The sequence below is a fragment of the Simochromis diagramma genome, unplaced genomic scaffold, assembly GCF_900408965.1.
Source record: "Simochromis diagramma unplaced genomic scaffold, fSimDia1.1 OVJJ01000571.1, whole genome shotgun sequence".
Lineage (NCBI taxonomy): Eukaryota > Metazoa > Chordata > Actinopteri > Cichliformes > Cichlidae > Simochromis > Simochromis diagramma.
This window is the reverse complement of record NW_024386885.1, coordinates 1,224,658-1,250,433: the sequence shown is the minus strand read 5'-3', so window position 1 is coordinate 1,250,433 and position 25,776 is coordinate 1,224,658. Positions and strand designations below refer to the sequence as shown.

Sequence of the window (25,776 nt, the reverse complement as noted above, 5' to 3'; positions counted from 1 at the left end):
CTGTCATCCTGGTAACAGGGTAATATTTGTCAAATACAGACAGCTTTTATTTCATTATATAGTGACACGAAAATGGTTTAAAGCAGCTCCACATTTTTAACATTTGTATTTGTGAGTGTATGTTCAGACATTCAGACTGCAGACATTTCTTTTTTTTCTTTTTTCTTTTTTTGTGTCCCGTTTGGATCTTTAGCCATCAGAATTGTTGTCTTAAGGCCAAGAAAGATGCCAAGCGGATTTATTTTACCAAGTGGATCATCAGGGCCTTGCCATATTGGTCCATTTGATTGACCTTTATTATAATTATGTATTTATTTTATTTTCGGTTGCTACAAACGGGACAGACATGACTGGGGGATAGGACAGGGAGAAAGAATGAAAGAAAGAGACGGTGAGAAAGGGGGGAAGAAAGAAAGAAAAACAAACAAAACACCTGGATCACCTGTATGGAGAAAAAAAAAACAGAAGAGAAAAAAAAAAAGCAACATAATAAAAACAGCACCATCACAATAAACTAGCTAGCAGTAGATATCAGTAGATACTAAATATTAAACAATATTGTGCAGCACGCAAGATAGACAGCGCACAATGTGCTTTGAGGCAGCAGCCAAGAAAGGTGTAGTCCGCGTCTGTGCACACCTGTGTGGATCAGCATGCTTGTATTCCAAAGGTTTCTCCATGTAACGATCTGCTAGGGAGTGTGGGGGGGCCACAGCCCCGTCCCCCAGGGTATGAGGGTACGGAGCAGAGGCCAGAGGGGGTTGCAGTGGCGTGCCCGCGGGCTCTGCCGGCAGCCAGCTGTGCCAGAGAGGGCCGAGCTTCAGGCCCAGAGGCCTGAGAGCATCCCATCCCATCCCCCGGAAGGGGCCCAGCCGGGCCAATCGGCCACCAGGAGTAGCCGGTACATACATGAGCGCCCAGCCCCAGTCGACAAGGACCACCAACACACCAACATCTGAGGGCATCAGCCACCGGCAGGGAGTGTGGTGAGGGGAGATAGGCCTCCGTACTTTGGAGGGCCTGAGATGTACCCAGAGAGGTTGAGTCTAAGACCCAACCTGACATAGACACAGACGAACAGGCGCACACGGACACAGACGTGCATTCCCACCCCATATACACAACCGCCCTCAGAGGGGCAAGCCGCACCTAGACCCAGGAGATGTAACCCTTCTCTCTGGGGTGGAGGCAAGCGGACCACCTCCTTATCTGCAGTAGCAGGGAGGCCCCGCATCCCAGACCCCAATCTGATGGCCAGCACCTCCTCCCAGCCCCCCAGCCCTGACGGCTAACAGAACCGGGGTGAGTGAAGACCCCAAACCTCCCTACGGCCGCTCATATGTAGTGTTGCTGTGTGCTGTTCTAAAGTGCATTTAAAACACAGGAGAGCATGGTTCCTGCTTCCTCTCAGAGAGCAGCACGGCTCCTCCCGAAAACCCTTAGTTTCTAAATGCATTTAAAATTGAGGGTAGGGCACCAGCGCCAGAGGTGGGTTGGAATACACCGACCATCCTCTGGATGCTGTAAAACGTGCCCACCCCCAAGGCCCTATATGTATGTGTTATGTGAGAGTGTGAGTAATGTGGATGTCAAGGTTGCAGAATAAAATTGAGGCACAGGCGGCCAGAAGGGGACAGAGGGGGAGTGCCTCCCCTGCACCCTGGTGACATACCTGCACCCCAAGCCCTGCGCGTGTGGGCGGGTGTGGTAGAGTGGGAATAGGGAGGCAGCTGAGGATGGGGAGGGAAGAAAGAGAGGGGCAAGCGGCCCCTCCCTGGGGCCAGCTCCCCCGCTGACCCCAGTAGGCACCCCCACACTCTGGAACCCACCAGGGCAAGGGGGCCCAGGCCCATTGATAGAAAAACTTAAGACCTTCTTGATCGGGGGGACCTGCAAAAGCTCAGTCCGTTATGGTGTAGTGTGTTACCAATGCTGTTCTTGGTTATGGTAGTCCCAACTGCCTTCAGATCATTAATAAATTCCTCCCATGTAGTTTTGGGCTAATACCTTTCTCATGATCATCATCGCTCCATAAGGCAGGCTCTATGGAGCTCCACACAGAGGACGACTCATGATCATTTTATATTTCTTCAATTTCAAATAATCACACAAACCGTTTTTGTGTGATTATTTGAATTTGAAGCTCACTCCATTGTGAAGGTCTTCAAACCTTTCCCTGATGTCACTTGATAGCTCCAGTGTTGGTGGACAGGTTGGAATGGAAGAAATTGATTCTGTGGACAGGGGGGCTTTACACACACTACAAGTTGAGATTAGGAGTATCTGTGATTGATTGCAATCTTAGTGCACACAGTGGGTCAACAGGAGTCAGTATTCTGGCTGAATTTTAGGGGATCAAATATTTATATCACAAAATGACATGCAAATCGATTTATAATTTTGATGTAATGTGTCTGTGTTTAAATATATATTCTTGCTTGATATTCTGTTTCTCTATTAAATGAAAGTACCATATAAATTACAGACTGATAATTTCTTTGTAAGTGATGAAACTTACAAATTGAGCAGGTGGTGAAAGAATTACTTTCACTGCTGTAGATATAGAATTAAACGTTTGCACCTCACCTGCTGCCATCCGTTCTGTAAAGGGTCCCATTGCTCCAGAGAGGTCCAGAGCAACTGCTTTAGCTTGAACATTGCCGTCAGCTGCTCCAATGACTCAAATTTGGTCACCTCCATCTTTATTAATTAAAAACAGAGAATGGGAGAGTAAGTTGTTTTCAGGTGGTCAGAAGTTTGGCTTACAAAATTAAAGTAACAACTTTTTTTTAGCACACATTGAAACTGTTATGGCCTGATCTACTTTCTATGAAATATGTTTACATTGAAAGAAGAAATACCTTGAATTTCTTCTGGTAGGCTATGCAGGAGGATGCTTTGGCCTGTAGCTTTTCTATGGAAATCTTGATCTCCCTCAACAGCAGATGCACTTGTGATGAATCAGCATTGATGTCTAGAATTTGTGGATCCTACACATTGAAATCCACAAGTTTTTAATTATACCAAATGTATTTTGTTTTTTTTAATTGTCCATTAGTTAGCATTATTAAAAAGAAAAATAACAACAAAATTAAAAACAAAGTCATCATCTTTTTATACCTGCAATTTAAGCTGGATTTTCATGTCCTCCTGTTTGATTTCCTTTATATCCTTCTGCAAGCAGCTGCAAAACTTTTCCATAGTACCATTCCGCTGTAGCACTGCCTTTAGCATGACAGAGCTTAACGACCCAATAAAGGTTTCCAGTGCGGCAAACTTCACAAGATCTTCTGGTGGTGTGGGAACTGAGTACATGTTGATCAGATCGTACATTTTGGATACTGATTTCTGCTCTTCTTTTATTTCTATAATCTAGCAAAACAAAAAATGGAAATATGGAGTCAAGTAAAGCAGAGAAAGGAAGCTGAGGAAAAAGAAAACAAGCTGCTGTTTTATTGGTTTATCGCATTTAATTATTAAACAGGAGCGTCTCACCCTCTCCTGAATCTCATCCACAAATGTGAGAAAGTCAGCCAGCTGAGCTGTAGTAGAAGGACTGAAACCTAGTTTAACTTCGGCCTCACAAACTTCCGTCACTATGGCGTCTACTTTCCTCTTAGCGAGTTGGGTGAGCATGTGATTGATGACCTTAAATCACATTTTATGGTCAAAAACATTTCCAAATGTTTCCAAAACAATCAAGAGTAAAATTTAGATGAAAAACAAAAAACAAAATAATAATGGGAAAAAAAATTACATTTTAGTGGACTAACTTATTGAGTGTATTGCATGCATGTGCAGATAGGCTAATCCTAACCTCCAGTTTTCGGAGGGAAGATGACACAAGCTTCTCTTTGAGCTGTCCTTTGTCCACAACCAGTAAACCGAGATGTGTCCTCTGCTGAATACCCGCGGCTTCCTTTTGCTGTGTGGGGTATAACTTGAGCGCTTTTTGAAAGAAGGATAAATCTGTGAGACAAAATCAAGAATTATCAGCAAAAAAGGAAATAACATGTATCTTGTAGTTTCTTTGCTTTTTGTAAACAAACCACAAGAACAATAAGTTAACAAGTAAAACTTATTAACTTATTATTCTTCGTGACTTTATTTTATTTTCTCCTATTCAGAAACATGTCCAATATCCCTATTTTGCCTTTTTAGACCGAACGTTTTCCCAAGAATATTAAAAGCATTTATAATGTAAGGTGTTCTAAAATAAACATAACAACCATCAAACTAAGAATGAAAAATATGTTTAAAAAAATCAATATAGTATAGGCTACAACAATTGATTGACCCTGTACTGTTACCTAAACCTACAGTGATAAGAAAGATTCCATGTCATATCCATATCATTACGTACACTGACTTTTACTTGTAGAGAGACTCTGCCAAACTTGTGCAGAACAATTTAATTTGCTGAGAACAATCAAACTGTGGGGTCTATGATCCAAGCTATGATCTTAGATACAGAGGCTTCAACAGAGAGTGGAATGAATATGCTAAAACAAAATATTGCTGCAAACTGACTGCTGGCTACAAGAAGAGAATAATAATTTTCTTAATGGAGTAGAAATAATAATATGTAATGGTCTCTGAAGGTATGTGAATTTGGTGACAGCTTGAAGTATTAAAAGACAAAATGAAATATGTTTTGTAAGGACACAATTGAAATCACACTGAGTCATATGGATCCTGTCTGGGCAGGAAACTATAAAACATTTCCATAACAAAAAAAACGCATTAAAGAAAAGCAGCAGGCCAAGGAAGGATGGAAAGGACCAATGCAAAAGTTAAATAAATATTAAAAAGCATATTATGAGGGAGGACATTTGTCATATTTCAACGATACACCCAGTGACAACACATGAATGTGCTGTTTTTAAGTGTCCAACTATCTGACAAATAAAAGCTTTATCTTTTCAAAACAAAGACAAAAAACACAGAAATTTACAGAAAGCTCTAACAGTGTTGATGCTGATGTACTGCACATTACCTTGATCCTGTCCCTGCAGTGCATCCAGATCCAAACTTTCATTCTCCTTGTAGATTCTCAGAAAGTGCTCAAACATGTGTGAGTACACGTTTGCAGCAGCAAATACAATCTGGAATGACCTCTGAAGGAGAAAAATACATCAGCTCAGTTCAAAGCTGTCAGGACGCCATGAGACCGTAGGAAAACAACACAGTAAAAACACTGACCTGGATGCTTTGCTTTAAACTTTGCAGGTAGACGTCATTGTTTAGGATAACTTTCAAAGAGGGTGCATTTTCATATTTATTTACCACCTTCCAGAAACATATAAAACATTCAAATAAAATCCCATATTAATTGCAAATTAAAATTCAACATAACCATAATACTTCAATCATATCAAAAAATCTGACAATTTTAAGTATAAATATGAGGCAGGTTGAAAATATGTTGAAATAGATTGAAAAACGTCACTAACCTCACCCCTTTGAGGTTCAATCACTGAATTAAAAATAGGATCTTTAGTAAGATCCTTAACTGACGTCACCATGTTCTCAAAATGCTTGATAAAATCTGCAACAGTCTCCTGTAGGAAATAGAAACATAATGTTGATGGGTATTTTCTGATTAGAAACAAAAAACTATACAGTGTAAAAACTAATCATACCCAGAAGTTCTCTTCAGAGGGTTTATAAGTCAAGCTGTTTGTGTCCAGGATCAACTCAGACATGAATACAGGATGGAATTGAGGAGCTTCTGACTCAATAGTCTGATGAAGATACATATATTGGCATAAACAAGAATGTGTTCTCTTGACATCTCGATTTCTCATGGCTACAGAAATAAATGCAATATTTTTACAGTTACTTGTACTGAATAATTCCCCTACCTTTTTATCCATCTCTTTTTCAGTACAGTCAGTGGCAGCGTCTGAGTCAAGGGTCCAGCTTTGAATGATGGCATTGCTGGGTGTTGGACCTGCCTGCACTTGCAGGAGAGTCAGTATTTCATCCACTGCATTCACTGCACAGCTGTGCAAGGTGGTGATAACCAAATAGTCAACAAGTCGAACAAAGCTGGGCAGGTAAGAAACAAAGACATCGTTAGTGTGACAGATGTGCTTGAGCCATGATTATCTGTTCTGTGTTTTTGCCATTTTGCTTATTTACTTATGTGAGTGTTTTGTTATTAAAACAAAAAAGTACAGTATGCTTAATATACAAATCAATACAGAAAACATATTACATTTTGGGAAGCAAAGACAGAAATAAAATGCACCCACTGGATGACGTGGTTGAAGAAAAAAGACATGTTGGTCCGTGATGCGATCTTCTTTTCTTGTTCTGTGACAAACCGAGCATGAACAGGCTTTGAACTTTGTGATCTACATCTGGATATACAAATCAATTTTCTCTATTGTGTCAAGACTATCTCTGCAACCTACATCCCCACAGCGCAGCATGGATACTCTTTAAGTACCTATAATGCGTGTAGTGTGCGTAACATCAGCATGTCTGCTTAAATTGTAAGAAGAGAGCTGGTCACCCCGACCTCTCCAGAGATGGCTGTTGTCTCCCCCTACACAAACTAGTGAAAAGCTTGGGTGCTTCACCAACCTGCTGTCGTAGCCATTTTTGCCACGTGAAATCTGGCCAGTCAGAGGAAAAGTCAGGCTGCTTTCATTCATCCTACCCAACTCACCAGACAGTTACAAAAAACATTGTGCTGTTGGCAATTGCTACCTGACTCTCAGAGTCACATTTCAACAGTCGTAGTGACAGAAAACTGCATCACACCCATATTTTTTAGAACCTGTATAACATTAAGTATATGACGTGTGATTGTTACCCAAATTACTCCAGCACATTTCCCAGGCTAGCCCAGTGGACGACACCTATTTAAGTTGTGGAATAAATATGCCTATAGAGGGTGGCCATGGTAAGTGTGTGCATTACTTAGGCCCAGACCGTGCCCATGTGGCTAGCAGGGGTCTAGCCTAATGCCTGAACTGCCTGAACAGCTGCATATGCTTGGTTTTCTCATGGTGTCTTACAGAGTCCACTGAAGGAAGTCTTTGAATTATACAGAGTCCATATAAGCCTATGGACACATGGAGTTCATATGGACTCTTACATATGAAATATGTAAGACAGAGAGATGAAAGAGAACAGTTGGTTACATTGTAACCCAGATTCTCAGAGTGAAGAGACTATCTCTCCAGTTCCAACCTGCTCAGAAAGGTCTTCAAGCCAAGGTTAACCTATGTGGCTTATATAGCCACAGTGGCAATTAGTTCGTGGCCACCAGCATGTGTCTTAAACAGTATCCACATCATGTACGCACCAACACGAGCTTTAGCATCCATCAAGTAGCGGCCACAGGTATAAACTGTCTCCTCCTTTACTAGTTCATGAAACCCCTTCAGGTCGCTGTATGCCTGATAATAAGAAAGAAAGCAATAATGTAATAATAACCTTATAACCAATGTAATGAAACAGACAATATCAGTATATACATACACATACACATATATATATGAAAAGTTCTTATACAACTGCACCTCTTGTAGTTGTTTGATCTTACTGTCCTGGAATTCCTGCAGTGTGTATGCATACTTTTTCTTCACGTGACAGAAGCCTGTTTCAATAAGTTGGCAGCACATTTTCCTAATATCCATCAGTGCAGGACTTAGATTCTGATTAACATAGACAAATGTAAAGAACATGACAAAAGAACCACACTCTTATTAAAATCTGTATAATTCAAAGACTTTCTCTCTCTGAAAATATTTAGAGATCACTAAAAACAGACTTCAGTTTGTACATGCACATACCGGGATGACAATAAACAAATTTTTTTGTAGTGACTCCCTAGCCAAAGTCATCTTGTTGGCACGAACATTTCTGTGCCAGACATAGAAAGGTTTCCATAGTCTGTAGAGTGCAAAGAAGGGGATGCATCGCAGCTTGCATACGTTCTTTTCCCAGCGCTTCACAATTAGCAATCCTGCATCATCACCATCAGACTCCGAAATCACAGTTTGACTGTCAGTCAAAACAAAGTCAGTACTGTGGTACTCATTAAGTTGAGATTTGGAAGTATAGTCCCGCTGTATATAACTCTTAATGGGAAGCCTTGGGAGAGGAGGGGTTGACATCACACCCTTTAAGGGCTGAGAAGAGAAGAGAGAAGTTAAGTTTTCCAGTTATAGTGGCAATTATGACAGAAAATTGCTTTAGACATATTTTGGAACTACCTATTCACTGTACACTATAGATATTGTTTACTGATGTACTACAGCACTATATTGCTTTTTAATGTAAAATATGCTACCATGATCACAAATTCCTCAAACAAGCTTTATTTGTCACATACACAATCATACAGAGTACGATACGCAGTGAAATGTTTCGTGTCTGAGCTGCTGACAGGCTGCAGAAGTAGCCACACCATTCCAGGGCTTGGTTTTTAGCATGGGGGGTCTAACCAGGACCCTTACTTAATGGATACTGGGTGGGAATCGAACTTCCGACTCCCACTCCAAAGGTGTGTGGTGTTACCGCTACATTATCAAGCTGCCTGAATATGTCAAGGGACCTCTTTTATGACACAGTATTTACTTTAACTAACTTTAACTTATAAATACTAGACTAGAGTACTTTCTGTACTGTGTGTGCAATGCTTGCGACATCAGACAAGGACTGGTCACACAATATTTTAAAGGGCAAGCTTTTTTAAAATCATACCTATTGACTTCTCATACCTGTTGGACATTTTTAGTGGATGGCAGAGGAGGTAGGTGGACAGCTTCATGGTGCCTTTGTTTCAGATCTTTTGGTGTGGATGACTGCTCAGAGGCTTTTAAGTGTTGGAGACTCGGTTTCTTAGGTCTCACAAGTCTCTTTGGCACAACCTACATTAAAGGTAAGCAAAAAACTGCATAAGCTCATAACAGTTTGATTCTTTTATGGATGTGAAAAGATTTATAACGATAGCTTGACTAACTTCCTAAAGAAAATGCAGTGTGAATGCTGAAAGCTGAATGGTTTGAGTTGAACTGCTGTAATTATTGAATTATTTAAGGAACATGTTGAAGCTGTTGAAATATACTAAATCATTCCAAAGTGCAGAACTGGTGAAGGCCAAAGTTTGCACACAAAAATGTAGAAGAATGAGTGTTAATATTTCATCTGGATTTGATTAAAAAAACTCAAAGCGTGTACTGCTAAATATATAAACACTGGCAGCCACCAGAATAACCCCTCAGCCTCCTAGTAGATGCAGCTATGACATACATCCTCAGTGACTTCCTTTTCAGTTATTGCATTCACATGATTTCATAAAATAGGGCATGTTTATGCCTTTATTGGATAGCTCAGCAGTGAAAACAAACTGGGGGACAGGAACGTGGGGAGACAGAGGGCGAAGACACCCATCAAAGGCCCAATGGTTGGACTTGTTCTTGCGCCACTACACTCTGGCTATGTGGAATATGGTCACCTGTTCACCCACTGAGCTAAGTGACTGAGCCTGTGGCCCCTTGTGCAGACAATGCAATTCCAAAAAGTGAAGCAATGCATAGTTGGATACAGTTTTAGCCTAGAAACCAGGCAGAATGAATCCCTTAAACTTAAACCCTTAATCCCAGGTGAATATTTGATAGTTTTGACACGTTTACATTATCACTGTAAGAGGCACCTTCTAAAAAAAAAACCAAACAAACCAAATTAAATAAATTGTACAACACAGTATTAAGCAACAAATTGCAACAAATGCCAGTGTAGCAAATATGATACAAATTAAAGCTCATACATGCAAACTATATGCAATTAAAAAAAACATTTGGTTTAATTTTGTCAATTACTTCATGGTTCAGGGTTGAAAGGATGAGTAAAAAAAAAACAAAACAACAAAACCTTTAGCAAAAAGACAAAAATCTGATGATTTCGCCTCCATGTCACTCAACGGCATAGTCTCATAAAAAACTGAATGAACTACAACCAACATGTAATAAAAAAAATAGTATAAAAGGGAAAACAAAAACTGACAGCAGCACCTATAATCACATAAAATATTTTGTTGAACCAGCTTAATAGCACTGCATTACAAAACTACTCTAGCAGCTAAATATGTATAAAAGCGGCAGAATGGGGAGCTGAAGATTGCAGATCGTTGGCTCTTGCAATTTCAATAGTAGGCTTTTTTCATACATATTCTCATCTAATACCTGTTGGTCAGTGGCATCTTTAGAGGATGGCTGAGAAGTTAGGTCGATAACTTCACGGCGCCGTTGGTCCAGACTTTTAGATGGCTGTGGCTCTGTGTACCAACCTGGAAAAATCATCTCTTCGCGAGCTTTTAAATGTAGGACACTGGGCTCGTTTCGTTTTACACATCTCTTCAACACACCCTACATTTAAGGAAAGCAAAAGACATACAAAAGCCCCTAACATTTCATTTATTTTATGGATAAGCAAAAACTCCCATGGATGACACTGGGTATACAGTAAACTGGATTTCATACCATCTACCATTTGAACTTAATAAGCCAAGTCTCACCTGGGGATCTCTGAATGGAGGCTTTGGTGGGTCAGGGGGCTTCTGTAGTTCAGGAAGCTTTTGCAGCAGCTCTGTGACAGTATCAAGTAGAAACCAAACTTATTCCTAACATTTGCAAAAGAGGTTGACTACCCGAGACTTACCGGTTATATGTCACTCACTATAATTTTAAAGACATAAAGGCCTAGATGACCTCTAATTTCCTGTTTCTAAATTCAGATAGAAATCTTAGAAATGGTGTCTAACCAGATTCTTACTCTGGATGGCATTACCTGGGCTCCAGTAACACTGGGAGGAATCTTGAAGTTTTGACCAGGAAATGTCCTTCAATGTGCATATTAAGCAAATATGTAGGACTGCTTTCTTGCATTTACGCAAGATCCCTTTAATTAAAAACATTCTTGCTCAGAGTGATGCTGAAAAATTACTTCATGCATTTATTACTTCTAGGCTGAACTATTGTAATTAATTTGATGCGGAGACTCCCGCAACACTACACAAGCAAAAGTAATGAGAAACAACTTTATTCAGTGACCAACTGACCAACTGATTTTTTAACTACATTTTTCCATCGTCTTCCTCTTTTAATGTTCCTGTACTTATATTTACTTTTAAATTTTATCTTTTTTTATTCTTTATATTAACTTATTTGCATCTTTCTGTGTAATTTTGAGTATGTATTACGTTAAGACATGTGGGGATTTTTTCCCTCCCCTTTTAATCTTTAATGGTTTAGTCCAGAATCGAAGGCTGTGAGTTGGGCTGTGACTTAACTAAATGACCAATACCACCTCGTTAAATGTCAGTTGGTCAGCTGGTTTATTTGTGAAGGTTTGATTATCCATTTGAAATTGTTTTCTGTTTCCTGGCTTTTACTTAAACACAAACTGTTTTACATTTTACAATGACCCTCATGAAGGCTACAAGCCGAAATGTGTTGGTCACTTAATAAAGTTGTTTCTCATTACTTTTAAGTGTTGCTGGAGTCTCTGCGTTATTAGATCCGTATCTTCTCCATGCAGTAGGTGAAGTTGTGCCAGAAATATTTGTTACTATTGTAATTCATTAACTAAAAGCTTTGAAAACCCTTCAGTTGATCCAAAATGCTATAGTGAGAGTACTGACAGGCACTAGAGAGATTAAGCATATTTCTCCTGCATTAGCTTCTCTTCATTGGCTCCCTGTTAAATTGAGAATTTCATTTAAACTCCTTCTGATCACATACAAGGTCTTGAATAATCACGCCCCATCTTATCTTAAAGACATCATAGGACCATAGGACTTTGCTGTCAGACTGGTTGTTTACTTCTAGGTTTCTAGGATATTTAAAAGTAAAACAGGAGACTAGCCTTTTAGACCTTTAAGGCTTTTAGACCCTTTTATTATGGAACCAGCTCCCAGTTTGGATTCAGGACACAGACACCCTCTTTACTCTTAAGATTAGACTTAAAAACTGTAATTTATTTTTGCAATGCATATGTTTAGCGCTGGATCATGTGACCCTGAAGCCTGCTTAGTTATACTGCAGTAGACCAAGGCTGCTGGGGGCTTCCTACAATGCACTTAGTGTTTCTTCTTCATTCACCTTATTTAAATACACCACTCTGCATTTATTCATTGGTTATTATTGTCTCTCTTCCACAGCCTGTGTTTTGTCCTGTCTCACTCCCCACACTCTCACACTCTTGTGATGGCTGCCCCTCCCTGAGCCTGGTCATGCCGGAGGTTTCTTCCTGTTAAAAGGGGAGTTTACCTTCCTACTGTCGCCAAGTGTTTGCGCTCAAGGATTCGTCTGATTGTTGGGGTTTTCTCTGTACAATATACAGCGTCTTGAGGCGACGGTTGTTGTGATTTGGCGCTGTATGAACACAAATGAACTGAATAATGGATGTACCCACCCCGGGAGCCACTAACACTTCTTTGGGCAGGGAGGCTCGGCTGCGCGCCCCTCGCAGTTGAGTCCATATTCTCGTCCCTGAGAAAGTAAAAGGACAATAGGACAGGAAGTGCAAAAAGCAAGTGTACAGTGTGATGCAACTAGCTAAAGTCACGTACTTAAAACGCTGGCAAACGTTGAAGCGAACTGACAGTCGGCCTGTACTGAACCTACCGTTAAGTTAGAAAACGTTTTCAACTTCGTTGATGCCTGATGACAGTGTTGTGATTGCAGTCACCTTGTATTTAAGCAGGCTATCGAATCAAATATTCAGCACCAGAATATCTTATTGTTCTCTCAAATTAATAATTAAACTGCCTTAGTGTTTCGAGCTTTGTCAAACTAGCTACAAAGCGCTGTACCGTCACCGAATGAGGTTTACGGTCTCCTAGCAACAAAATTATTTCCCAGCATGCAACGCAGCCTAACGTCCCTTGTTTGGCATTTTACTCCAAACACACCCCTCGAGTGAAAGTGGTCTATATGCAGTTATTGCAAGCATCCGTGTAATTTGTATGAGACTACAGGGTGTCAGCGCTCCACACCTTCATCTTCTTCCACAGCGGAGCTTCGGCTCAAAAACAAACGAGTTTCATCCCCTTAACAGGCATATAACAGCTAAGAGTTAAAATGAAATATAGAGTAAAAGGCAGTAAAAACAACGTTTATGTCCCATTTATGTCTGGCAAAATTTGGAAAACGGAATTCAACGGAATATAAACATCCTAATTTATTACGCAAAAATGTAATTGGAATTGAGGTGTCCTTCTTATCATACTGACATCATGAGACTATTGTACTAGTCCTTTACAGGGATCATCTGCTGGCAGCTTGTCATACTGCATATGTCAGTTAGATATACACTGAGTAAACCACAAATATCTCAGTGTTAAATCTTTTACTTTTTTAAAGCATCTAAAAGTACTAAGGGACATATGGTGGAATTATAATTTTCCATTACCACAAATATAATTATTTTCCCAGACTGTTGTTCATAGATGCAAGCTTTGCATTTCAAAATCATCAGTGAATCTTCACAATATCAGTGCAATTCATTCATTTCTGAATGAACCCAGTTTGTTTCAGTTCTAGGTTCATTCTATACATATTTACTAAGCACAGGACATATTATTCTTATATATGCATTATGTGAAAAAAAATCATTTAAAAAAATCATAAAATATCATTTTAGAGCTCATATAATCGAAAGCATCTGCCGAACCCTTAAAATAATAGCTGTGCAGTTATTTAAAGTTTGGATCTCGACATAGGAGAAACCAAACAGCCACTCCATCACATCTTACATTACTCAGAAATACTCTCCTTGTTATTCAAACATCCAACTCTTAACTCATAAAACAATATGTTCTACACATCGAAATAAAGACATCATATAATTAATAATTAGGATATCATAAATGCAGCTGACATCACTAATGTGTCCAATGTTTTGGCATTTCCATTGTCTTTAAGGGAACTCAATACAAGGATCTGACACAAATAATATACATTCAAATGATAATGAAATAGCCCTTTAAACTGAACTTTAAGTACAAGATAAGCAGTCACTTACATGGTTTTCTCTGTTCATCAAAAACACTTCATTTTATTAGAAAGAAATATCATTTTCTATTCTCCAAAACAAACGTTTAAGGTTTTGGAACGGGACTAGGGTTTCAATCATAATCAGTGATGATCTACTTTGGTACACCTGTCCAAGCTTGGTCTCTTGTTTTTTTTTTTTTTAAGACAAAACCCCCCCGCATGGCATAATCACATGGCTTAGTGTAGGAGCTTGAAGGGGAATTTTATCAACTTTGGAAATGGACAATTTTCATTTTCAAAGTTCAGTGGTTCTTTCAATGGTTTTGGGACTGTTTCTCATTGAGCTGTCGCTAGGTAGATTAGAAATTATTGAGATTTTAAGGAACCAATTAAATGCATTTTCTAGATGTTCAAATTTACTCCTTCACTGTACTTGTATATTAGAAATAACTGTACTTTTATATGTTTCCTCCACATTTTCAGTTGCTTTGATGCGTTCTCGTTGTATGTGATATGTGAGTTTTCTCCTCTTGAAGCAGCCCAACTTGAGAGAGACGAAAGAAAAAAAGAATCATTAGACCAGATAGTAAAACCATTATTTCAATATGCTTAATCAAGTTACACTCAAATTAACATAAAGATAAAAGTCTTTAAGTCTCACCTTAAACAGCACGACCGTGATTACAATCAGGAGCACGAGTCCTAAACTAACTCCAGTTGAAATAATCAGCAGTTTATTTGGAGGGATAATGAAATCAAACTGAACTTCAATCTGTTGCCAGAGAAAACAGAAAAGAAATCTAAGTGCTACCCAACTCTTTTTAATGTTGACCCATCTAGTAGTATTATTTGAATGAGTGAAGACTGCAGGTACCCTTCTCATTGGAAACTGGAACGGCGTAAAATCGTCTTTTTTCTGTGGGTCATAAATATAATAAATTAGGTTTACTGAAAAAGCAATGACAGAAATATGTTGTGGTCAAACTTAGACATACCTTTTGTTTAAGAGATTCCAACACAAACCGATCCTTGTTATAGCCAACATGTATAGAACTTACAAAGTTTACATTTCCACTGTCTCCAGTGTATTTTTTGAGAAAAGGAAGATTCTGTAAGTTAAGATCAGATTAACAAGATTTTCTATATTTAATATAAAAATGTATATGTGGAGTATATTTTGTCTGCATATTTAGTTATTACATACGGCTGGCTTCTGTTCAAGGTCTCGGAAATTTGCTTTTCCCAACAGGGTAAACTCAGCGGCTGAATATTTCTCCAAATTGAAACTTTTGCAGACCATGGTTATGCACTTATTTTCTAGCAAGCAATCCTGTAATGGAACCAGAGGTTTAGTTTTTTTAAGAGAGACCTATTAGGCTTTTCCTGACTTTCTGTCATACACTCACTGGCCACATTTTTAGTTACATCTGTTAACATGTGTTAACTACTTGTTAACACATATATCTAATCAGCCAATCAAATGGCACGCAATACATTGCATTTAGACATGTAAACTTTGTCAAGATTACCTGATTGCGTTCAATCTAAGCATTAGATTTGGGATTATTTATGTGATTTGTGTGACTTTAAATAAAATATAAGAGGTATAATAAGATGCAAGCCATCAATCCCAACCATCCTACCTGTCACCGGATACCTAGCTAGATTAAGAGGTGGGCACAGGAGGAGACCGATGGTTTATGACAAATTTTGGCTTTGTATTATGTTCCTGGAACCTTCTGATTATGATAAAAGTTATCTTAAGTAAGAAAATTAGCTAAAATGGCTTATTTAAGAGAGAGCCTCGATTGAAAGGCTACAGCAAGGTCCACTGTAAGAAAATGATGTCATTATTCTGAACTGTGAATAATGCAGAGTGATTCCAGTAGAGTACAAGCATAAAAACACAGAAACAAACACAACAGGTTACGCTTATGATTTGACAATGTTGTGAAAGTTTAAGCATATAGTCAATATACAAGCAATATTTTTTATGTGAAATCTGTTGTACTTACCTCAGACGTCTGGTTAGTAGTGGCTGTGCACTGCGTTTTGTTCTTAAAGAGACAGAGTATGGTAAGCTTTAAGGCTCTATATTTTCATATCCAGCACCAGTATGACTGAGAAATGTTCTGGCAGACACAAAGTTACCTCCTTGACAAAGACTTCATAGCTTTTTATTTCAAAGTTATGCTCCAGTTCAGTTGGGAAGAACATGGTAACATTGACAGGAAAATCCTTAAAACCAAAGTTATCTATCTGTAAATTGGTAGAGAGAGAATGGTCATTTTAAATACATACATTTTTTGTATATTTTAGTTTATGTATGAATATCAAAATATTGATACCACCCTCCCATCTGCCAGCTACAGTCAGTAAGTGTAGCTTAACATTTACTTGAACCTATCGATATTGTTTTGGGACCACTGTCCAAAGTAAATGTTGGTATTTTTATTGATCCAGTGAAATGATCATTCGGTCCAGCGCAGAAGGCCGCACCAACAACAAGCTGAATGACCTTCTTTCTGCTCAGTAATATTTTTTATCTCTTTATAAACTGCTACTGTCAAGAGAACACATGACAGTTCAACAATGAAAATGTGAAATTCAGTTCAGTTTGTTTTTTTATCAAACTGAACATGCTCCTGGATAGTGGTCAATAATACATATTAAATAATAAATAAAATATATATTTTTATAAAATAGTGAATGCCCTTTTCAAACTGCAAATGAAAGAAAAAGTATTCATTTCGATCATTGATCATCAGTTCTGTTGAACGGTTTTTTGACAGTGTAATTATGTCTTACCCTGTATGTAATACCCATTTCTTTAGGTGCAGTGTCGTCTGTTGTGAAGTTCAGATAGGTAGTGCTGTCTTGCTTCCTGAAAATATGTTCGCAGCATGCAGCTGAACAATTATGCAACTACAGCCTTGCAGAAATAAATAACATAGAAGCATTGCATAATATTTTGTGTGAATAGTGAAACTTACACTGTTAATATCATTTTAATTTCATATTGTACTGGGATATTTTTGGTCAGTGCACTGGTCCTATTAGAGTCTTGATTATTACTGTAGATGAGAAAGCAATGTCTTTTAATATCAGAAGCAAATTTTTTAAAGATATGGTTTGTATGTTAAGTATTTCCGTACCTATTTGCATCAATTGTCATGGAGATTGTATCATCCCATTCAAAGTCATGCATGACGTAGAAAGAAGATTCAAACGTTGCCTTTTTGTGGGATGAAATTAAAAAAGAGGTTAGGCCTGATTCATAGACGAAGAGAAAAATATTTCTCAAAAAGTTTCAGAAAGCTTGTGACAGTTCCCCATTTGTGAAACTTGAGTTCTGTCTGCTGGGAGGATATCTGGGTGTTTTGTGACTCACAGAGGATCTGCTGCGAAACAGAGGAAGGCTCACACCACATATGGTTTTGTCAAGTACTCCTTCTAGATCTGAGCATTTGTGGGGCGTTGATCTTGATGACTGTTTTAAGAAAAAAAAGACTTTTAGAATAGTCTCTGCTGAGACTCTTTAGAATAACAACTTTTTCAGCTACTGTGACAGTTTTTTTTGATATTCTGTAAGACTGAGTTTAAAATTTTGAAGATTGTAGACTGTAAGAAAGAGCTCTTTGCACCTACAAACAACTCCAAGTCTCACTAAATAGTTCCTTAAGTCTTCTGTGTTTCATACAAATGTCTCCCTTAAACATAAATTAGAGGTTTTTCTGTTTTTTTATTTGCTATACACCAGCCCCCTGCCAAACACCAGACAGCCAAAATAAGCCACAAACCCATTGGTTCGTACAAAGTGTTGTTGAGGTACAAAGTTAATTGAGTCCCCCGAGCTGTCTGAATTCTAAAATCATCTGAAATGTGTGAATAGTGGGGACAACAATGAGCGAAGTGTTTGCAAAACTCAGCACCCAGACTCAGGTCTGGGTGTTTTCTTAATGGAAATTTGATTAATGTACAAAATAATTCACTTTAAGGTCATTTAGTTCTAGTCTAATTTTCTTTGTTCAAATTGTCTTGTTCATATGGGTGATGTAGCCAACTACTGCCAAGACCAAAGTCAGCCATATTGCTTTAAAGTTGCTGCTGTTTGCCGAATCCTAATATTGACTTAAGCGTTATATCCAGTAATCAGTACTGGTGGATTTAAACTGGTTGTCGATTAAATTTAGTACCGACTTTCCATTCATTAGCATTAGAAAGCATTAAATGGCCTTGCTCTGAAGTACATTAAGGTGGTGGGGAAGGAGCCTGAGTTAGTGCGTGAGGTTAAGAGTTAACTGGAACCACTCTCCTGGTGAGGGGCTGAACTTTGCCTAAGTCTGGAGCTGTCCTTGGTGAGAGGTGGCAGGTTGTGGTGGATATCTTAGTATTCCCTTGGCTTGCTGCCTGTACAATGTGGTTTTTCCCAGTGGACGAGAGGGTTTGTTCTCTGAGCCTTCGGGTAAGGGAACATATCCTGACTGTTGTCTGTGCTTATGCGTTGAAAGACTATTGAGAGTACCTGGCCTTCTTGGAGCCCCTGTGCGGGGTGGTGTCTCTGTCATCCTGCTGAGAGACTTCAAAGCTCATGTGGGCAATGACAGTGAGACCTGGACAGTGAGACCTGGAGGGGCATGAATGGGAGGAATGGCCTGCTAGATCTGAACCCGAGTGGTGTTCTATTACTGGACTTCTGTGCAAACTGCATAACAAACACCATGTTTGAACATAAGGGTGTCCATAAGTGCACGTGGCACCAGGACACTTTAGGCCCCAGGTTGATGATCGATTTTGTAATCGTATCATTGGATATGCGGCCATATGTACTGGACACTCGAGTGAAGAGAGGTGCTGAGGTGTCAACTTATCACCACCTGGTGGTGAGTTGGGAAGGTGGCGGTGGATGATGCTGGACAGACCCGGGATGCCTAAACATATAGTGAGGTGCACTGGAAATGCTTGTCAGAGGCCCCGGTCCATAACATCTTCAACTCCCACCTCCAGCAGAGCATCGACAGCATTCAGAGGGAGACTGGAGACATTGAGTCTGAATGGACCATGTTTAGCACCTCCATTGTTGAAGCTGCTACACTGAGGTACGGCCGCAAGGTGGTTGGTCCCTGTCGTGGTTGTAACCGCCTCTACCCCTGAACAATATGGTGGACACCAGAGGTAAAAGGAACCATCAAGATGAAGGAGTCCTATTGGGATTAGTTAGCCTATGGGACTTTGGAGGCAGTTGATAGGTATTGATAGGCCAAGCGGAACGTGGCTCAGGTAGTGGCTGAAGCAAAACCTCAGGAGGAGTTTGGAGATGCCACGGAAAAAATACTTTTGGACTGCCTCTAAGAGATTCTGGCAAACCTATAGGCATATCAGGAGGGGAAAGCAGTACTCTACCTGCACTATGTATAGTGTGGGTGGAGCGCTTTCGACTGAGGACACTGTCGGGCGGTGCAAGGAATACTTCGAAGACCTCCTAAATTCCACTCGCACATCTTCTTGTCTATCTCTGGGGGTGAGACCACTAGTTCCTGAAGGCTATGGATGTTGTAGGGCTTGACTGACACACTTCTACAATGCTGCATGGATATTTTGGCGGTACCTCTTGATTGGCAGACTTAGGTGGGGGTTCTCATCCTCAAGAAGAGGGTGTGCTCCAATACAGAGAGATCACACTCCTCAGCCTCCCTGGGAACGTCTATGCCACTTCACCATATTAATATATAGGACCGGACAAATTCAGTTACTGGTAAATAAGGTTAGTTATTTGCATGGAAACAAGGGTTATGATGCTATTCCACCATTGCAGCCCTCAGGGAGCATGTAAAACGTACTGCCTGCTAGGTCAGAAAAATCTGTGAACAAGCAATCAATTAGGATCCAAACAATGGGAACCCAGATGACTGGGCAGACAGGAAAAAAGGCCTTGGCAGTTTCATGGACAACACTCCCTACAATTAACTGCACGCTTCCAGGAACTGACATATTGAGTATGCAGGGGCAGATGTCATCGACACTGTGCCACTGCCCTTACAATGTGCAGTGAACTCTGACTTGCTTTGGCAGGTGCATTTCCACCATTGTGCTTTATATGAATGATGATGTGCTTTGATGAATACACAGACTCAGTCTGTGGATTTATCAGGAAATGCGTGGAAGATGTCGTCCCATCCAGAACAGTCAAATCCTTCCCAAATCAAAAACCCTGGATTAACGGAGATGTTCGCGCGGCACTGGCGGCACGGAACACCTCCTTTGCCTCCGCGAACACATCGGACTACAAACACGCACATTACCAACTCCGGAAGACGATCAAAGCAGCCAAACGTGAGTACAGGGACAGGGTGGAGCAACAGTTTGACAACCCTCGGAGTATGTGGCAGAGACTAAACACGATCACAGACTTTAGAGGGAAAACCAGCACACCGCAGACCACGGCCTCTCTGTGTGAGGATCTAAACGTATTCTACGCTAGATTCGACGCAGCGAACACCATGAGACCGGACAGTGTGCGCACCGCGGATGACGTCAGTGCGCACACTGTGTCTGAGGAGGATGTGCGGAAGTGCTTCAGGAAGGTGAACGCACGCAAAGCTACTGGTCCGGACGGGATTCCCGGCCGCGTCCTCAGGTCATGCGCGGCTCAGCTGGCTGGAGTGTTCACGCACATCTTCAACCTTTCCCTCTCTCTGTCTGTAGTCCCAGCCTGCTTCAAAATGGCCACCATCGTCCCTGTACCCAAATCCTCCACCATCTTCTCATTGAACGACTGGCGACCTGTAGCCCTGACCCCCATCGTAAGCAAATGCTTCGAGAAGCTGGTCAGGGACTTCATCTGCTCTGCACTACCCGACTCACTGGACCCTCTACAGTTTGCATACCGCCACAACAGGTCCACTGATGATGCCATAGCCCTGACACTACACACTGCCCTGTCACACCTGGAGAAGAGAGACACGTATGTGAGGATGCTGTTTGTAGATTACAGCTCAGCATTCAATACCATCGTTCCCTCGAAGCTGGACAGGAAACTGCAGGATCTAGGACTGAGCAGCTCCCTCTGCAGCTGGATCCTTAGCTTCCTGTCTGACAGACGCCAAGTGGTCAGACTGGGCAGCATCACCTCATCCCCCATCACACTGAACACTGGTGCTCCACAGGGGTGTGTACTGAGCCCTCTCCTGTACTCACTCTACACCTACGACTGCACAGCCACTAACAGCTCCAACATCATTGTGAAGTTTGCGGACGACACTACAGTGGTGGGTCTTATCACCAACGGTGATGAGACGGCTTACAGGGAGGAGGTCAGCGCCCTGACCCACTGGTGTCAAGACAACCATCTCACCCTCAACGTCGCAAAGACAAAGGAGTTGATAGTGGACTTCCGGAGGTGCAGAGAAGTACACACCCCCATCACCATCAACGGCGCTGCTGTGGAGAGAGGGAGCAGCTTCCGGTTCCTTGGTGTACATCTGGCTGAGGATCTTACGTGGTCAGTACACACAAACAAAACAGTGAAGAAGGCACAGCAGCGCCTCTTCTTTCTCAGGAGACTGAAAAGATTCGGCATGAGCCCCCGCATCCTCAGGACCTTCTATCACTGTGCCATTGAGAGCATCCTCACTGGATGCATCACCACCTGGTATGGCAACAGCACCGCCTACAACTGCAAAGCTCTCCAGCGAGTAGTGCGGTGCTCTGAACGGATAATTGGAGGTGAGCTTCCCTCCCTCCAAGACATCTACAGGAAGCGCTGCCTGAGGAAAGCGGGGAGGATCATCAAGGACTCCAGTCACCCCAGCCATAAACTGTTCAGACTGCTTCCATCAGGAAGGAGGTTCTGCAGCATCCGGTCCCGTACCAGCAGACTGAGAGACAGCTTCTTCCATCAGGCCATCAGACTGCTGAACACGTCATAGACACCTCAGCTTCACTACTGGAACTTTAACATTATGCACTCCACACTGTATATAAATGCCACTTGTTTTGCACATATTCAACTCTGTATATTTTATATATTTTATTATTATTATTATTTTTATTTTTTATTTTTTATTTTACTATTTAATTTGTAAAAATGTGTACACACACACACACACACACACACACACACACACACGTAGGAAAATATTTAGTATACACATCCAGAAATGCATACACTATTATATATTGTACATATATTTATTAGTTTCAGGTTGGCCATTCTTGTATTTTGCTCGTTTGTGTTGTAGTGTTTGCACATCTCTGTTGCTTGTGGGGCTCGCACACAAGAATTTCACTCGCATGTGCTGTGCCAGTGTGCCTGCACATGTGATGTGACAATAAAAGTGATTTGATTTGATTTTGATTTGATATATTAAAATGTGTTTGTTTCTTGCAGCAATCTGTTGATCTGCTAAATAGCAAACATCTACACGACATAACTGACTGCATATTGTTTTCAAAATAATATTATAAATCTGGTTATACGTCTTGCTGTTAGGCTCTTGATAATGGGAAAATGAACTTGGGAGGTTTGAAAATGTCTGTTTAGACACCAAGATTACTAAAAACTAAACAATTGAGAGTTTTTTGGTGGCCGTCTTAAAAAATCCACCATCTTGGATTTTCAAGTGGATAATCAAATCAAGTAAACTTTAAATGTGTATTAATCTGAGGAATTGTGCCAGATTTGGTGCTTATATTACTATTTGCACAATTTTTTTTAAATTAGCTGCTCCACTATTTATTCCTCTCCTTATTTTTCTGTTATTTGTCTTGTTTTTTTCCCACTATTTCTGGATTTTTAATAAATTATATATTTCTTTTTATGAAGCACTTTGTAACTTTTTAACAAAATTTGCTATTATTATTATTATTATTAATGATAATAATAATAATAATAATAATAATAATAATAATAATAATAATTAATAATACTGTCATGCACCAGCAATTGAGGGAACAACTAATATTCTTCAAAGGTTTGTATACTTTTGACCATTAAGTTGCTCCAAAATCATAGTAACCTTATTTTCATGAAAAGAATTGTTCACTGAAATATTATGTGACAATATTATTTTTCAACTTGTAGTATTTACACCAAATAGATTTAGATGCTTTTCTTAATCCCAGCAGAAACATGGAAGAAGTTAAGAGAGCTCAGTTTCTGAACACACTTTTACATATGCGTATAGCACACCCCTCATGCACATACAGCAGTGTTCCCCACAACCTGTAAATTTAGTGATGTGTAAAACCATGGCTTGATTCTTTAAATAGCAGTTGTTATTCAAATCTATTTTGGGATTAAATTAGATCATTTAATCAGATTAGATGAGTTTAAAGTCTGAGTTACCTCTATAAGTGTCATTCTACTGAAGGACAGGCCTGGAGGATAGTGCATCGCTAGCATGGTGTTGTACGAGTCATCACCGTGATTGGCCAGTTTTATAGACACGTTGAAGTACGCATCTTCTGCCACTAATAATTGTGTAGTCCTGAGAGAAACAAAGAACCTTTTACATTAAACATGTGACTTCAGTCTTATAGTTTCTATGCTATGATTGTCAGATATACGTACATGAAACTGAAATCCACATCCAGTTCAGCGATACAAGTGCCATTTTTTCTACACGCTTTTTTAAAGGGAACCTGTGAAAAAATAATACATCTGTTTATCTGATGTCAGAGAATTGGTTTGTATTAAAATATAAAGTTCTAAAAAGTTGGAGTAGAACAATTTCGATGTCTTATTGGATCCAAATGATGTTGATGTGACAAACTAGGATAACTTTTAATTTGGTAAGTATGTTAAAGTCCCATCAAATGTAAAGAAATTAATATGCTGCCAAAAGCTTTGTAGTTTACAGGCTCTGTTGCCTGTTATCCTCTTATAAGTTTGCCTATGCTTATTATGGGCATCAATGTAATGGTAATTTGGGGCTTTTAAGAATTTCTTTTCTTTGTTGGTATGTATTATTGTGGAATTAGCCACAGTTCACTGAAATATCTTTAATTAATTTAAAAAAAATACAAATTGGGTGTACAAGTTTTAATTTATCCAAACAAGGTAAAAACTATACGTACCGACCCAAATACATATGTATACCCCACTAATATTTAGTTAGCAAGCTGCAACATAACCAGATGCTTTTGGCAGCCATCAAGAAACTTAGGGCTGAATACTGGATCACTTTTCTTAGCAGAACTTTTAGAGTTCATTTGGTTGCTTTCCTGGCACGCACCTGGCTCCTAAGCTTAGTCCACAAGGTTTCAATAGAGCTGAGGTTTGGGCTTCGGGAAGGCCATTCCAAAAGCTTTATCTATCCCATAAGTTTATTATTTAAGAGCTTGTATGTGAGGAGCAGGATTTTAAATTCATTTATATAATTTTAGATCAACTGAAAGTGATTCAGGATGTTTTCAGGACATCCTGATAATAACAAATTACAGTAGTCCAGCCTAGAAGTAATAAATGTATGAAACTAGTTTTTTTAGCATCACTCTGGCGGAGTCTACAGCCTGGTTATGGACATCATCTTTACAAAAGTGAAGGACAAAGGACAAGAATGCGATGGTAAAGTGGAAACTGCATCGAGAACAGAAACAAATGCATGATGTTGCTAACAGAACTTTGGGCCTTTGCAAACACCTGAACAAACCACATGCTAACCCTAAGCAACCCAAGACCCCAGAGTACCGTTAGCCCAGGTAATGCCGCCCCCAGCCCAGTACCCTGACTCTGAAATGCAACTGTCAGTGTTCAGGGTAGAGTAGAAAAGCACTATATAAGTACCGATCCATTTAACATTTAATTTCATTGTATGGTGTTTTGCCACCGTACATACCTCAACAACGGACTGCCGTTTGCTGTCCACATTCAGGGTGGTGGCTGCAGTCTCATTGTCAGCTTGGGAAAAGTTACATTTGATGCTGATAGGTGACAATAATTCACTCACACATTTCTGTAAAGCAAAACCAGAACAGAAGGTTTATCTGTTATATAGAGTTAGAAATTATTTGTTTATCTCTGAAAGTTTGAGTTTAAAAAAAGCTAAAGGACAGGATAACAAAGGATTAGGATCATGGTTAACATTACTGTTATTCTTTTATCTCTTTACCCCTTTGAAAGCCTACTAGGAGTAACTCTTGAAGTAATTAAATGTCATCTTTCTTTAAGTAAAGAAAAGCTAAGTCAAAGATCAGAATGGGAAAGTTTATTATAAACAGATTAAGTATATTTGCAAATATTATTAGCTTCATACATGCATGTAGATGGAGAAGTTAAAACAAGCTGTTTCATCAAGCATCTCATAGGTGGAGGTAAGACTTCTGGCTGTCTTATCAGTTTGACTGAAGAAACCTCGATATTTTTGTCTCATCGGATCCACAGCGAGTGTGAATGTGATGTTCAGTCCAGACCTCACAGCCTCTGTAAACCCGAAAAGCAAAATTGAAATGACGCATTCACAGGATGCAATCAGCAGCTTTTAATTGTTTATCTTTACTGGATGTGGTACCTACCTTGTTTGCTCTTTGTTACTTTTACCATTTCAAAACAGGCTGTTAAGGTAACCATAGGTAAATTTTCATCGGCACCCAGACAATCAAATATCTCAGTGTTTATCTCCTTAGGTTGGAAAGTTAGATGAGCCATCACGTCAAAGATGGGCTTGGCCCTGAAAGACATTTATGAACAGGCGTGTCAAAATAGAACGTACATCCTCTTTCAGTAGTAAGGTTTTATGTGCCAGGACATAATTTTATGGCA

The 25,776-nt window shown here is 39.8% G+C and overlaps 2 protein-coding genes and 1 long non-coding RNA gene across 5 annotated transcripts in view; 1 reads left to right on the top strand and 2 right to left on the bottom strand.

Moving 5' to 3' along the window:
- LOC120734571 (dynein heavy chain 6, axonemal-like) overlaps positions 1-13,401 on the bottom strand; it is a 53,851-nt gene extending 40,450 nt beyond the window's left edge. Inside the window, 19 exon segments of the mRNA XM_040033426.1 lie at positions 2,587-2,700; positions 2,862-2,990; positions 3,121-3,372; positions 3,496-3,648; positions 3,818-3,969; positions 4,997-5,117; positions 5,203-5,289; positions 5,454-5,561; positions 5,643-5,744; positions 5,865-6,051; positions 6,258-6,318; positions 7,319-7,412; positions 7,536-7,670; positions 7,809-8,147; positions 8,739-8,888; positions 10,203-10,385; positions 10,535-10,605; positions 12,433-12,509; positions 12,645-13,401. Of these exon segments, the coding sequence (XP_039889360.1) occupies positions 2,587-2,700; positions 2,862-2,990; positions 3,121-3,372; positions 3,496-3,648; positions 3,818-3,969; positions 4,997-5,117; positions 5,203-5,289; positions 5,454-5,561; positions 5,643-5,744; positions 5,865-6,051; positions 6,258-6,318; positions 7,319-7,412; positions 7,536-7,670; positions 7,809-8,147; positions 8,739-8,888; positions 10,203-10,385; positions 10,535-10,605; positions 12,433-12,499 (2,505 nt within the window). The 5' untranslated portion in view covers positions 12,500-12,509; positions 12,645-13,401.
- Positions 2,611-21,821, top strand: LOC120734582. The gene is made up of 3 exons (XR_005696042.1): positions 2,611-2,734; positions 16,036-16,042; positions 21,809-21,821. It is a non-coding gene; the product is annotated as an uncharacterized LOC120734582 (long non-coding RNA).
- The window catches only part of LOC120734574 (integrin alpha-M-like), a 27,978-nt gene continuing 16,418 nt past the window's right edge, over positions 14,217-25,776 (bottom strand). For all 3 annotated transcript variants that reach the window (XM_040033430.1, XM_040033429.1, XM_040033431.1), the window contains 16 exons: positions 25,530-25,684; positions 25,271-25,437; positions 24,854-24,970; positions 23,587-23,657; positions 23,362-23,503; positions 17,407-17,505; positions 17,171-17,250; positions 17,009-17,089; positions 16,824-16,899; positions 16,167-16,274; positions 16,031-16,072; positions 15,220-15,345; positions 15,011-15,124; positions 14,890-14,931; positions 14,677-14,787; positions 14,217-14,559 (listed from right to left, as the gene is read on the bottom strand). In XM_040033430.1, the coding sequence (XP_039889364.1) occupies positions 14,440-14,559; positions 14,677-14,787; positions 14,890-14,931; positions 15,011-15,124; positions 15,220-15,345; positions 16,031-16,072; positions 16,167-16,274; positions 16,824-16,899; positions 17,009-17,089; positions 17,171-17,250; positions 17,407-17,505; positions 23,362-23,503; positions 23,587-23,657; positions 24,854-24,970; positions 25,271-25,437; positions 25,530-25,684 (1,651 nt within the window). In that variant the 3' untranslated portion in view covers positions 14,217-14,439. The remainder of the gene's footprint in view (positions 14,560-14,676; positions 14,788-14,889; positions 14,932-15,010; positions 15,125-15,219; positions 15,346-16,030; positions 16,073-16,166; positions 16,275-16,823; positions 16,900-17,008; positions 17,090-17,170; positions 17,251-17,406; positions 17,506-23,361; positions 23,504-23,586; positions 23,658-24,853; positions 24,971-25,270; positions 25,438-25,529; positions 25,685-25,776) is intronic.